This window comes from Sinocyclocheilus rhinocerous, unplaced genomic scaffold (assembly GCF_001515625.1).
Source record: "Sinocyclocheilus rhinocerous isolate Xijiao unplaced genomic scaffold, SAMN03320098_v1.1 scaffold798, whole genome shotgun sequence".
In the NCBI taxonomy this organism is placed as follows: Eukaryota; Metazoa; Chordata; class Actinopteri; order Cypriniformes; family Cyprinidae; genus Sinocyclocheilus; species Sinocyclocheilus rhinocerous.
Window position 1 is genome coordinate 524,204 of NW_015635037.1, and position 14,112 is coordinate 538,315.

Below are 14,112 nucleotides of genomic sequence, written 5' to 3' on the forward strand. Positions count from 1 at the left end.
CAAGCATTTATGTATGTATGTATTTATTTAAGATAAAGACGTTTCTGCCTGCGTCACAATAAAATAGCTTCCTGCTTTACACTAAACATTGTGGATATTTATTACTAGTAGAGCCTTACTGCTTATTTTTACTATGCTAAACAGTAATACATTATGCCAAACATTTTCCCCCAAAAAATTCAGTCTTCTAACAATATTTTTTTTTCTTTTATTACAATCTACAAACATGTAGACATTTTTTACTTTTACTTACTCCATTTATTTATTTTTGTTTTTGCATCTATAAAGAAAATGTCCAATAGCATTGCTTTAAAAATATTTTTTTAAATATCTGAACATATATATGTTTTTACTTTGAACTGCGTTTTAATGTATTTTTTTATAGAATAGAAAATACATTGAGAAACTCTTTGATATGAAAACAATTGTGAAGAAAATTAACTAAATTGTGGGTTTTTCACCATTCTCTGATCACCTAGATATATTTTACTTTAAGCACACACACAAAATAAATAAATACATTTTCAAAAAATATGTTTATCATATTTTTTCGTGTTTTTAATGAAAAATATAATGTTTCATGTTTTTTTTTAGTTCATGTTCATTTCAGTCTTTTACTTTTTTCTTTATTACAGTCTCTGAACGCCCATGTTTTTTTTTTTTTACTTTAATATAATATAATATAATAATAAAAACTATAAAAATATCAAAACTAATTTTCAGTAACTAAAAATTTAAGTTCATAATAAAAGTTGTTCTTTAATTGGGTTTGAATCTATTTTTAAAAAACAGATCTAGAAACCGCAAGGTCCTTGATGAATATAATTATGGGCCCTGGAGGTTCAATTAGGGAACAGCCTACAGACTGATGACCTTTTAGTGCTTGGCGCTCCTGCCTGACCTTTCAGTGTAACCGGACCTCAGATGCTGAGACTGTCCAGCATTACTTGATCCACAGCTGTAGTGATACGACAAAACACTGCTGCACACCTGCTCAGGTGTCACTTTGAGCTCAAGAGCAGGTGTGGCAGAGAAAGAGAGAGAGAGAGAGAGAGAGAGAGCGAGACATGAACAAGAATAAGATATGAAGTCACTCAGAAGGACAGATCTGTAGCGCTCTAGTTAGTCGCCTTCAAATGATCCCCTTCATTTCTCAATTTCTCAAAAGCTAATTTCACAGGCAGTTACTTGGATTTGGACTCGCTGGGAAATAATTCATTCTTTCTAACAAGGATTAAACCGACTGAGGGCCTTGGATTCCCAGGATCACTTTTTCACTTCCTAAGTGGATCGATGTCATTGTCATCCAAGATGGAGTGAAGATGAGAGGACGAGAGCAGAGTCATGGCTTCTTCCCAGACAGCAGGAGAGACGGAGCGGCCCGTTTCAAAGGGAGGAAGCCGACAGGAGAGGGTAAGGGAGCATTCAACATGTCACAGTGTTTGCGGGTGTCCTTGTGTCTCAGACACTTTTAAATTATATCAAGGTTGACAAGGTGGGTCTATCACAGCAGCTCCCACATATCCTCTGCTGTCACGCTTTCTATCATGCGCTCGCTTTTTTGTCATTAAACACTGAATACACTTGCATGTACAACTTGGTCATTAAGCTTTCAAACATATTTTTCCACTACTGTTTTTTTTTTGTGCTGACATCTATCTTTTTCATTTTTTAATGAAGCATGCCTTTTCATGTAAATATCTTGTTTGTTTGTTTAACTAACTAAGGGTCTAAAGGTGTTTCTGCCTGTCTGGGTTTCTTTCTTCCTGCATGTGACTTACACACTACAAAATGGTTTTGATTTGGTGGACATTTATTACTTATATTTCAAAACCAAATAGCCTCGCTGCTTATTTTTTTAATATGCTAAACAATAATAGATTATGCCAAACAACTAATAGCAGCATTTCTTTTTTTCAAGAATTAAATTTTTCTTTTAATTGATGATTTTTTTTATTCTTTTTTTTTTGTTACTTTAAGCATCACCAAAAACATCATTATCCCCCCCCCCATATAAATATACACTACTGGTCAAAAGTTTGGAATCATTTCGATTTTTTAAATGTTTTGAAAGGAATCTCTTATTGCATTTATTTGATAAAAAATACAGAAAAAAACGTAATATTGTGAAATGTTATTACAATTTAAAATAGTTGTTTTCTATTGTAATATATTTCTTAATTGCAATTTATTCATGTGATGGCAAAGATCAATTTTCAGCAGCCATTACTTCAGTCTTCAGTGTCACATGATCATATGATTGTTGCAACAAGTTAATATTTTTATAGAAACCGCTGATACATTACTATTAAAAAATTTGGGGTAAGAAAAAAAATAGACTACTTTTATGCAGAAAGGATGCATTGCAATGAAGAAATGTATAATGTTACAAAAGATTTCTATTTCAAATAAACACTGTTCTTTTGAGTTTTGTATTAATCAAAGAATAAATAGAGCCATTTTCATATAATGATAATACAATGAATAAGAAATGTTTCCTGAGCAGTAAATCATACTGCAGTAAAAATGTGACACTGAAGACTGGAGTAATGATGCTGAAAATTCAGCTTTGTCATCACATGAATAAATTTAAATTTTAAACATATTCAAATAAAAAAAAATTCTATTTTATTTGTTATTTTAAATTCTAATAATATTACTGTTTCACTGTATTTTTAATCAAATAAATGCACCCTTGGTGAACATAGATGATCATTAAATCATAAAAAAAAGTAATTACTTCCAAAGGTTTGACTGTTTGTGCATTCCTTGGTATAATTTAAAAGTGTCTCTTATTTGTCATTGTTCTCGCACGCTCTCAGGATGCGGTAGAGGACGGCACTGAATCTGGTGCTCTTGAGTTAGTCTCTGTCACAGAAGAGGACCTTCCTGTTGTCGAGACGCCCACCACGTTCAATGTGAGTTCCTTCAGCAGTCAAAACAGCCATTCCAGTCACTTCTACGACCCAGACTCGCAGGACCCTCACGTCCCCGTTGAGCTGCCCGCCGTGGCGTCCGCTCCACTGCCTGTGTATAAAGCCCATAACATTCAGATCCCACCCAGCCCAGGTGTGCCCGTCATCAAGGTCCAGCCCTTCTTGGACGGTAAGCAGGCTTCTCGCTTTCTTGGTGTGTCACATTGAGTAAGTACAATCAAAAATGGCTTCAGCATGTGCTTTACACGGCCAGTTACACATGGGTTAGAGGACGGACACTTAAGGTGCTAACAGTGATCTAATCAGTCTTACTCCGCTGGCAGCTCTGGCCTTTAGCAGACTGATTTCATTCAGCTGTCTCCCTCCCTCTCTCTGTCTCTCAGGAGAAAGACTGTCAGACTTGAAGTCTTTGTGTTGGCCATATGTGTCTCGCAGATTGCTGGCTCTGCTCATCATCTTGGGATTGCTTATTGTCTTGGTTCTGGTTCTAGGAATAGGTTTGGGAGGTGAGTCTGTGTTTTTTTTTTTTGTAATTTGGGAGCAAAATTGTCCTCCAGAGGTTATTTAAATCTGACCAAACCTGCCTTTAGGGATGTCCAGAGACATCTTCAATTGAAAAAATGATGGTATATTCATATAAATGTAGTTTATTCCTGTGATGGCAGCGTTGTATTATATTTCCGGTATTCAGAAATCATTCTACAACCGCAATTCCAGAGAAGCTGGGACATTTAGTAAAATACAATAAAATCAAGCATCTGTGATTTGTTCATTCTCTTTAACTTTTATTTAATTGACAAAAGTACAAAGAAAAGATTTCCAAAGTTTTCACTGACCAACGTAAATGTATTTTGTAAATATGAACAAATTTGGATTTTGACGGCTGCAAAAAGTTGGGACAGAGGCATGTTTAACACTGTGTCACATCAACGGTCCTTTTAATTACAATGTTTTTAATTGTTTAGGAATTGAGGATACTAATTGTTAAAGTTCTGTAAGTAAAATTTTTGTCCAATCTGACTTGATACAAGACTTCAGATGCTCAGCAGTCTGTGATCATCATTGTCTGATTCTCCTTTTCATGATGAGCCATACATTTTCAATAGGAGATAGATCTGCTGGCCAGTCTAGCACATTCACTCTGTCTACGAAACCACGCTGTTGTAGTACATGCAGAATGGACTTCCCATGAAAGACATCATCTTGATGGCAGTATATGTCTCTGTTCAATCCCAATATATGCCTCTATGTCAAAAGTACCTTCGCACATAAGCCAGTCATCCATGCTGTTTGCTCTGCTGCACCTCCATACCATGACAGACGTTTGCTTTTGCTTCTGTTGCTAATGAAAGTCTGGATGGACCCTTTGGTCTTTGGGACTGAGAACTTGAAATCCATTTTTTCCGGAAACAAGTTGAAATGTGGTCTTATTGACTATCTGAGATGAGCTCTGGCCCAGAGAACCCGGCAGCATTGCTGCATAGAACTGATGTATAGCTTTCTCCTAGAGTAACAGAGATTCAAGTTGCATTTCTTGATGCAGCAGCAGACTGTGGTAAATGACAGTGGTTTTCTGAAGTACTCCTGAGCCCATGTGGCTATATTTAACACCACAGCATGACGGTTTCTTATGCAATGCCATCTGAGGGCTCAAAGGTAAAGCACATTCAACTGAGGTTTCCTGCCTTGCCTTACATGTACTGTGATTTATCTGGATTCCCCGAATCTTTTCACAATATTACGTGTGGTAGTTGGTGAAAGACCTAAATTCTTTGCAATTTTGCATTGCGAAATGTGATTTTTGATTTGACACTTCTCTCGTGAAATTTGGCACAAAGTGATGAGCCACGATACAGCTTTGCTTGCAAAGACTGAAATGCTAATTTTATACCCAAACATGATACCTTGACCTATTACCAATTCACCTGCTTACTGTGAACAGTTTAACGTGGATATTTTATAACCTCTTCGTTTTTATTTTGCCTCTGTCCCAACAATCCTGAAGAAAAAATGTATTAAATTTTCCAATAATAATATAAAACAATACTAAATTGTTTCTTGAGCAGCAAATAATCATATTATAATAATTTTTGACATTGAAGACCGGAGTAATGATGAAAATCCAGCTTTGCCATCACAGAAATAAATTACATTTTAAAATATATAAAAAAAACACAAAAAAAACTGTTATTTTAAGTTGTAATAATGTTTCACAATATTACATTTTTTACTTAAAAAAAAAAAAACTTAATGATTCCAAATATACAAATATATTAACCTGTGTTTGGGCAGATTTGCCTAAACCTTACAAACTTAAACTTGACAAACTAAATAATGTCTAAATGGGAAAAAAATAAAAATGTGTTAGGGTCAGGTATAGGCTTATGGGAAAAAATATTATTAGATTAGTAATAGACAAGAGAAGTCAAAAGCAATTCCCCACCATGGCAAGAAAATATATGTGTGTGTGAAGGTAAGTAAGTATCCTCCTTATTAAATGAAACTCATCCTGAGCAGTGGGAACTGTAAATGTTTAATGAGCTCCACCCTGCTCTATGATGACAGATGGTTGTGTAAACTTCCTTTAGACAGGAGTGTGTGTGTGTGTTTGTCACCATCATGCATTCAATCTCCTTTTCTCCAGTGGGTCTGAAGAGTTGCTCAGGAAAGTTCCGCTGTTTGTCGTCGATTCAGTGTATCAGCAGAAATGCTGTGTGTGATGGAGTCGAGGACTGTGGAGATGGAGAAGACGAGCTCAGCTGTGGTGGGTTGATCCTATCCTTCTCTTCTTGACCTTAAAATCAACATATAACATATATATCGACTCTATTTATTGTTTCAGTACACATTTCTGTTGATCCATACTCTAAATGATTTCAAAGAAAAAATTACATACGATCAACTTTGACACCAATTTTGTCCCCATGAGCAAATCTTTCCCAATCCTCAAACCTGACCCTAACCTCTCTGTCTCTCTCTCTCAGTGCGTGTGAGTGGCAGGAGCTCTGTGCTGCAGGTGTTCAGTAGGGGCTCATGGAGGACTGTGTGCTCTGAAGGCTGGGATTCTCACCTGGGCTCTGTAGCCTGCAAACAACTGGGATACAACAGGTACAAAGAATGTACTATCAGACAATTATATTCCTCTGGTATATTTGGTCTTAAGAACAATTTGGCACCCCAGAGATTCAAAAGTAGAAAAAAAAAAAAAAAGACGTACAGCAACATTGACAGTGAACAGCTCTTCATCAGACCATATGGCTTGAAATATCGCATGCATTAAATTATTTTTCTACTTTTGGAGCTCTGGTTTGCTGCCGTTTTCTGACTTTTGTGATTGAGCACCCTCATTGAGCTTTTTGTCTGCTGGATGTGTGCAGTTTTTGTCTTTTTTCGTCTGGTACATCTGATGCAATGATAATGTCACGCTACGGTGGAATGAGGAGCACACGAAGAAGGAGATGAATTCAAACCGTATTTAATATAATCCACACGGGGGTAAATCCACAACAGGAGACACACGTAGCACATCACATACAGCAACATCGACATTCAATACCGCACAGAGACTAATGGAACAGACTGGACTATAAGTACAGAAGCTAATGAAGATAATTACTGACACACACCTGAACTAAATGACACAATCAAACATGGATGGGAAACTAGGTTTCAAGAGCCGAATGTTCTTCAGGGTTCCTACTCTTTTTGACCAATGAATTAATGACCTTTCCAGCTGTTTGTGAATTACTGGATAAAGATTAAGGAAAATTACCTTTTAAAAATATTTTTACTCAAAATTTCTACCCAATAAAATATTTCAGAGCTTGGAAAATAATAACTAGAATTTTTTTCAAAATGATAAAATTATTCATAATAAAAAATTTGCATGGCATTTTTGGTGTACAAATTAGGACAAATTTAGTGTAATTTTCATAGGGTTCTGCTATTTATAGTATCAGCCGTCAGTGTCCTGCTCAGTGGGACAGCTGTGAAAGATCCAGACTATAATCTCAGTAACTTCAGATCCATGGTCTGCAATTATTGTCTTCATCTCCACTGACTAACATCGGAGCCGATATTATCATCTCCCATGCCTGCTATTTAAGGAAAATTCATTTGACTAATGATTGCTCTTTTGTTGTCCTCTGTCTGATTGTAGCTACGTGAGCTCTACTGATGTTCCCATCTCCTCCATTGAAGCAGTCTTTCAGAATAATCTAGTGGCTCTTAATATCAACCAAACAGGCCTTCAAGACAACTTCAAGATCCAAAACTCTTCACACCTCAGGTAAACCTTATTTTGGGGGCAGTCCTGGCCTAATGGTTAGAGACTTGTAACCCGAATGTTGCGGGTCGACTCTCGGTTCCAGCAGGGATTGTAGGTGGGGGGAGTGAATGACCAGCGCTCTCTTCCACCTTCAGTAACCACAACTGAGGTGAGACCCTTGAGCAAGGCACTGAACCCCCAACTGCTCCCCGGGTGCCACAGCAAAAATGGCTGCCCACTGCTCCGGGTGTGTTCAAGGTGTGTGTGTGTATGTGGCCACTATTCACGGCTGTGCACTTGGATGGGTTAAATGCAGAGCACAAAGTCCGAGTATGGGACACCATACTTGGCCACATATCACATCCTTATCTTTCCTTTATACTCCTGCGTGCAAAAGAAACCAAATGTACCCTTCCAAAATGTAAAAAATTTAGTTTTCAGGGCTCCAGGCGGAACTGAATGGTCACACATATTGGCCAAAATAATGAACTTTAAGAGAATAAGAAAATAAAATGCAAATGTTAATTTTCAAAATAAAATGACTGACAGTTCAGTAAGGGAGTCATTTGTGACCATAGTAATGACTCTGAATCATTCACCGACTGGATGATTCTGATTCAAATCACTTACAGTAGGGCTGTGCAATTAATCGCATGTGATTGTCATGCGCATCTACAGGAACAGTTCACAAAAATAAAAATTTGCTGAAAATTTGCTCACCTTCAGGCGATTCAAGATGTAGATGAGTTTGATTCTTTATCAGAACAGATTTGGAGAAATGTATCATTACATTACTTGCACACCAGTGGATCCTCTGTAGTGAATGGGTGCTGTCAGAACGAGAGTCCAAACAGCTGATAAAAATATCACAATAATTCACAAGTAACTGACATGACTCCAGTCCATCAATTAAAGTCTTGTAAAGTGAAAAGCTGTGTGTTTGTATTAAACAAATCCACCAAGATTTTTTTTAACTTCAATCCTTTTCTTCCAAACAAAACAATGTTTTCATTTACCCATAATAGTGTTTTCTCCAGTGAAAATGTAATCTTGTCTGAATCAGAAATGAAATATGCACAGACCATGCACGATTTACAAGTGAAAACAGTCTAAAACAGTTCTAAACAAATATGTCTGTGGATTTTAATATGAGAGGACAACAGGGGATAGACCTTTACACTGGATTAAGTGTTATGGATTATGGACGTATTTTGGTCATAAAGTTAAAATGCTTTAAAATGCATTGTTTCTTACAAACAGGTTTTTGCTTGACCAGCCATTAATTAATAGACTGGAGTCAATATTTGTGGATTATTGTGATGTTTTTATCAGCTGTTTAGACTCTCATTCTGACGGCACCCATTCACTGCAGAGGATTCATTGATTAGCAAGTGATGCAAAGCTAAATTTCTCTAAACCTGTTCCAATGAAGAAACAAACTCTTCTACATCTTGAATAGCCTGAGGTTGAGCTAATTTTCACCAAATTTGTTATTTTTGATGAACTATTCCTTTAAGTGATTTGAATCAGAACCATCCAGCCAGTGTCAGAGTCATTACTAAGGTCACAAATGACTCCCTTACTGAACTGAGTCATTTTCTTTTCATGTCTAATTCAAAATTAACATGAATGTAAGTTTTAAAAAGTAACCAACTAATATTGACAGCACTTGTGCCTTAGCTTAAAATGAGCATTACAATCACTCTAAATCAAATTGACTCAAGCCTGAGGAAGTGTTATTCAGGCCAAAGACTGTCAAATAAGATCAGTCCAGTGACTGACGCATTGCATGGCAGATTGTTCAACACTGACTCCAAACAATCTGAAGTACTTCTGTAGATATATTGATGTTCAGAAGTGTCTTTAGTTCCTGATAAAGCAGTCAGGACTGTCTCTGAGTCCCAAAGCTGCGAGATCTCTAACCTTCAGATGTATGAACACCAGAATGGCTTTTTTTTTTTGGCAAGAAGAGGTTTTGTATGAGGTTCCATTTGTGTCAAAAATGAGTCGACTGCTTTGTGCTTTGTACTATACATTTGTCTTTGTCCATTTTTGACACAAATGGAACCTCATAGTTTTGAGCCGATTCTGTCTTAAAGAAAGCCATCTTGAAAAAAGCAAATCAACTCTTGTCTCATTTAATTTCAGTGTGGAGTACACTGAAATGAAATGAGACAGAGTTGATTTGCTTTTTTAATACAAAGGTAAATGGAAGCATAGAAATGAAACCGTGTGTGTAGTTCAGATAGAGAGAAAGATATTGATGGCACTAAAAGTGTATTTTCTATTATTCCAGAAAAACTCAGTGCACTTCTGGTGTAGTGACTGCTGTCAAGTGTATAGGTGAGTGTTTGATGATATTGTTTTCTCTCTCTTCTCCAAGTCTGCATTTATTTGATCAAAAATACAGTGAAAACACATAAATATTGTTGCAATTTTATAATAACTATTTTTAACTATTTTCCTGTGATGCATGTTTTGGTGACTTTTGCATGGTGTTAGTGAGTTTTCCACTCAGATCCAGTTTGTGTGTTGCGGTGTAGAGTGTGGCTCCAGGCCAGCCGTCCGCAGTCGTATTGTGGGAGGGAACCTGTCGAGGTCTGGGCTGGTCCCGTGGCAGGTCAGCCTGCATTACCAGAACCAGCATCTGTGTGGAGGATCAGTCATCAGTGAGCGCTGGATTCTCACTGCTGCGCACTGTGTGTACGGGTGAGTATCATGTCATCCTTGCTGCAAAAAACAGGTCTGAGCTGGTTCTGTGCTGGTCCAGACTGGTTTATGGTGATCTGGTGTTGGTATAGACTGGTTTGTACTGGTTCTGTGCTGGTCCAAATGGGTTTATATTGGTCTGGTGCTGGTTCAGATTGGTTTATAATGGGTCTGTGATGGTCGAGACTGGTTAATGATGGTCTGGTGCTGGTTCAGATTGGTTTATAATGGGTCTGTGATGGTCGAGACTGGTTAATGATGGTCTGGTGCTGGTCCAGACTGGTTTATAATGGTCTGGTAATGGTTCAGACTGTTTTATGCTAGTCAGATGCTAGTCCACCAGACTGGTTTATAAAGGTCTGGTTCTGGTCCACACTGTTTTATGCTAGCTAGATGCTAGTCCAGACTGGTTTATAATGGTTTGGTGCTGGTCCAGACTGGTTTATAATGGTCTGGTACTGGTCCAGACTGTGCTATGCTAGTCAGATGCAAGTCCAGACTGGTTTATAATGGTCTGGTACAGGTCCAGACTGTGCTATGCTAGTCGGATGCAAGTCCAGACTGGTTTATGGTGGTTTTGTGCTGGTCCAGATGGGTTTATATTGGTCTGGCGCTGGTTCAGATTGGTTTATAATGGGTCTGTGATGGTCGAGACTGGTTTATAAAGGTCTGGTTCTGGTCCAGACTGTTTTATGCTAGCTAGATGCTAGTCTAGACTGGTTTATATTGGTCTGGTGCTGGTTCAGATTGGTTTATAATGGGTCTGTGATGGTTGAGACTGGTTAATGATGGTCTGGTGCTGGTCCAGACTGGTTTACAGTGGTGGAGGTAACGAATTACAACTACTCACGTTACTGTAATTAAGTAGTTTTTTCGGGTACTTGTACTTTTTGGAGTATATTTTTAAAGCTGTACTTTTACTTGTACTTAAATACAAATTAAGAAAAATAATCTACTTCGTAACAGTACTTGTACTTGAGTACAAATTTTCAGTACTCTTTCCACCACTGCTGGTTAATAATGGTTTGGTACTGGTCTAGACTGTGCTATGCTAGTCGGATGCAAGTCTAGACTGGTGGTTTATGGTGGTTCTGTGCTGGTCAAGATGGGTTTATATTGGTCTGGTGCTGGTTCAGATTGGTTTATAATGGGTCTGTGATGGTCGAGACTGGTTAATGATGGTCTGGTGCTGGTCCAGACTGGTTTATAATGGTCTGGTACTGGTCCAGACTGTTTTATGCTAGTCAGATGCTAGTTCAGACTGGTTTATAAAGGTCTGGTTCTAGTCCAGACTGTTTTAGGCACGCTAGCTGCTAGTCCAGACTGGTTTATAATGGCCTGGTACTGGTCCAGACTGTGCTATGCTAGTCGGATGCAAGTCCAGACTGGTTTATGGTGGTTCTGTGCTGGTCCAGATGGGTTTATATTGGTCTGGCGCTGGTTCAGATTGGTTTATAATGGGTCTGTGATGGTCGAGACTGGTTAATGATGGTCTGGTGCTGGTCCAGACTGGTTTATGCTAGTCAGATGCTAGTCCAGACTGGTTTATAAAGGTCTGGTTCTGGTCCAGAGACTGTTTTATGCTAGCTAGATGCTAGTCTAGACTGGTTTATATTGGTCTGGTGCTGGTTCAGATTGGTTTATAATGGGTCTGTGATGGTTGAGACTGGTTAATGATGGTCTGGTCCTGGTCCAGACTGGTTTATAATGGTCTGGTACTGGTCCAGACTGTGCTATGCTAGTCGGATGCTAGTCCAGACTGGGTTATGGTGGTTCTGTGCTGGTCCAGATTGTTTTATGCTAGTTGGATGGTAGTCCAGACTGGATTACGCTGGTTCTGTGCTGGTCCAGATTGTTTAATGCTAGTTGGATGCTACTTCAGACTGGTTTATACTGGTTCTGTGTTGGTCCAGACTGGTTTGTGATGGTCTGGTGCTGGCCCAGACTGATTTATACTGGTTTTGTGCTGGTTCAGACTGGTTTATAATGTTCTGACACTGGTTCAGATTGTTTTATGCTAGTTAGATGCTGGTCCAGACTGGTTTATGTTGGTTCTGTGCTGGCCCAGACTGGTTTATGTTGATTTGGTGCTGGTCCAGACTGGTTTATACTGGTTCTGCACTAGGACTGATGGTGATCAGGGCTGGTTTATACTGATTTTGTGTCCGCTCAGTCAGGTTTATGCTGGTCTGGTGCTGGTCCATTTTGGTTTACACTTATTCTATACTGGTTTAGAGTCATGCTGGTTCTTCAATTCAATTCAATTCAATTCAAGTTTATTTGTAACGCACTTTTCACGATACAAATCGTTGCAAAGCAGCTTTACAGAAAATTAAGTTTCTACAATATATTTAGTAGTAGCTTGTCAGTGGTGACTATGTCAAATTGATGTACATATGGCAGAAATGTACGGTAAAATTCAGTTAATGACGAAATCAAACAGACGATGAACACTAGTTGAACCCCTAGTCTTCTGTCTGTAGGGGGACAGCGGAGGGCCGCTGGCCTGTCAGGGGTCCGGGTGGACATTGGTGGGGGCAGCCAGCTGGGCTGAGAGCTGTGGACAAGCAAACAAACCAGGAATTTACACCAGCATAAGTGAAGCTCTCACATGGATTCAGCAACAAATGGAGGTATATATATAAAAATAAATGAATAAAAAACACATTTGGTTGGAAAATCAGTTCTGTTAAGTTGCCATTCCCAAAATCTCAAAGTATTTATTAGCATTTTGACATTATCAATAATGATAAAAGGCAGAATGACTTTAACTTTTGTTCTTTCTTAAATCTAATTTAGTTTACTCTTATATAATTTTGTTTTGTTTTGTAAAGCAAGGGTTTTAACACCAGTGACAAATTCTCATTAAAGATGAATTTTCCACAATGGTGTCAATAGCATCTCAAAACAAACATCGATTAGATAATATATTCAATACATTATAGGCCTACCATTAATTTATTTCAATAAAAATCTGACACACAAACATAAAACAATGGAACACAAATGAAATGTCTAAATCAGCTGAATTATTTAATGGTAAATTAAAAGTAGTAAATTTTTCAATGTGGAGGGACACTCACCATATGAACATTTGAACTTCCTTTGAACTTTGACTTTGGATGTACTCCCAACTTTTTCATATTTAAAAAATGCAAGTATTAACAAAATCCAATTATTAAGATTATTCATATTATTATTAATTTCCTTTTTTCATGCTTGTTAGGTCCTACACAAATGTTTAAAACGGTGCAAACAAAAATAAGTATATAAAAATTATATTTACTTAATTAAAATAATTAAATAAAAAAGTACTTAAAAAGTAAATAAATAACTATAAATGACAGAAGTGTTATTCCAGATTGAAGAGTCAAGAGATTTTTCAAGCACAACGTTTTTTTTTCTGCCAAATCCAAGCCATATTTTAATAATGCCCAGACCAACTAGTCATAGTTAACTAGGCCTCTGAGTAAGTAAAGGAGCTTTGGCGGGGTGATATTCAGTTACAGGATGACAAGTGAACTTTATTCTCATTGGCTAGTTAACACTCTGATTTATATTTCATTAACTGTGTTTGTGCTGATGAATAACTGACACAGTTCCTGCTCCTCAGAGTCTCTTTGACCTTTGAAAAGGTTTCTGGGACACTGGAGTCATCTAGCGGCGATTGTGTTGTAAAACACTGCGTCTTCTCGACTATTCTGCATTAAATTGAACTGCAGACCCAGCACAGAATTTGATACTAGCACAAGCTTTCCATTTGGTTTTAATTTCATCAAAGACATTCAATATTAAAATTTCACAATCCTATATTTACTCACATTAATATAACATTCAGCATTCAACTGATAAATCAACTGATAATGGTTTTTGAATACCTGCCTGTGTGCCTCAGCTGCTAATAATGTTTGTGGCGTTTCCTTCTGAAAATACAAATAATATATATTTTTTATTTTGTTTTTGATCAGAAAGAAGAGGATCAGCGGCGCTGAGCATCTCTTAGTGGATGAGCTTCTATTTCAATACATAACATCCAACATGACTTAAGGCCCCGTTCACACCAAGCACGATAACTATAAAGATAACGATAAAGATATAGTTCTAAAAATCGTTCTCAATATTAAAGAATAGCAGAGTCCACACCACAACTATAACGATAAAGACAAAGAGAAACGATATCGTTGGAATCACTTTCAAAAT

General features: G+C 37.6%; 1 protein-coding gene across 1 annotated transcript; it reads left to right on the plus strand.

Moving 5' to 3' along the window:
* Positions 1–1,265: 1,265 nt before the first annotated feature.
* LOC107746297 (transmembrane protease serine 3-like) lies at positions 1,266–13,972 on the plus strand. The gene is made up of 11 exons (XM_016560440.1): positions 1,266–1,413; positions 2,823–3,105; positions 3,320–3,442; positions 5,581–5,700; positions 5,921–6,044; positions 7,096–7,224; positions 9,500–9,546; positions 9,747–9,912; positions 9,974–9,998; positions 12,396–12,545; positions 13,881–13,972. The coding sequence occupies exons 1-11, from the start codon at positions 1,345–1,347 to the stop codon at positions 13,902–13,904; spliced, it is 1,260 nt and encodes a 419-aa protein (XP_016415926.1). The 5' UTR covers positions 1,266–1,344; the 3' UTR covers positions 13,905–13,972.
* The last annotated feature ends 140 nt before the right edge of the window (positions 13,973–14,112 follow it).

What these genes read in the sequence shown, in the direction of transcription:
- LOC107746297 (XM_016560440.1), top strand. Translation starts at nt 1,345, where the DNA reads ATGGCTTCTTCCCAGACAGCAGGAGAGACGGAGCGGCCCGTTTCAAAG. An exon ending in TCTAGGAATAGGTTTGGGAG is followed by an intron (nt 3,443 to 5,580) that starts GTGAGTCTGTGT and finishes CCTTTTCTCCAG; the next exon opens with TGGGTCTGAAGAGTTGCTCA. An exon ending in GGATTCAGCAACAAATGGAG is followed by an intron (nt 12,546 to 13,880) that starts GTATATATATAA and finishes GTTTTTGATCAG; the next exon opens with AAAGAAGAGGATCAGCGGCG.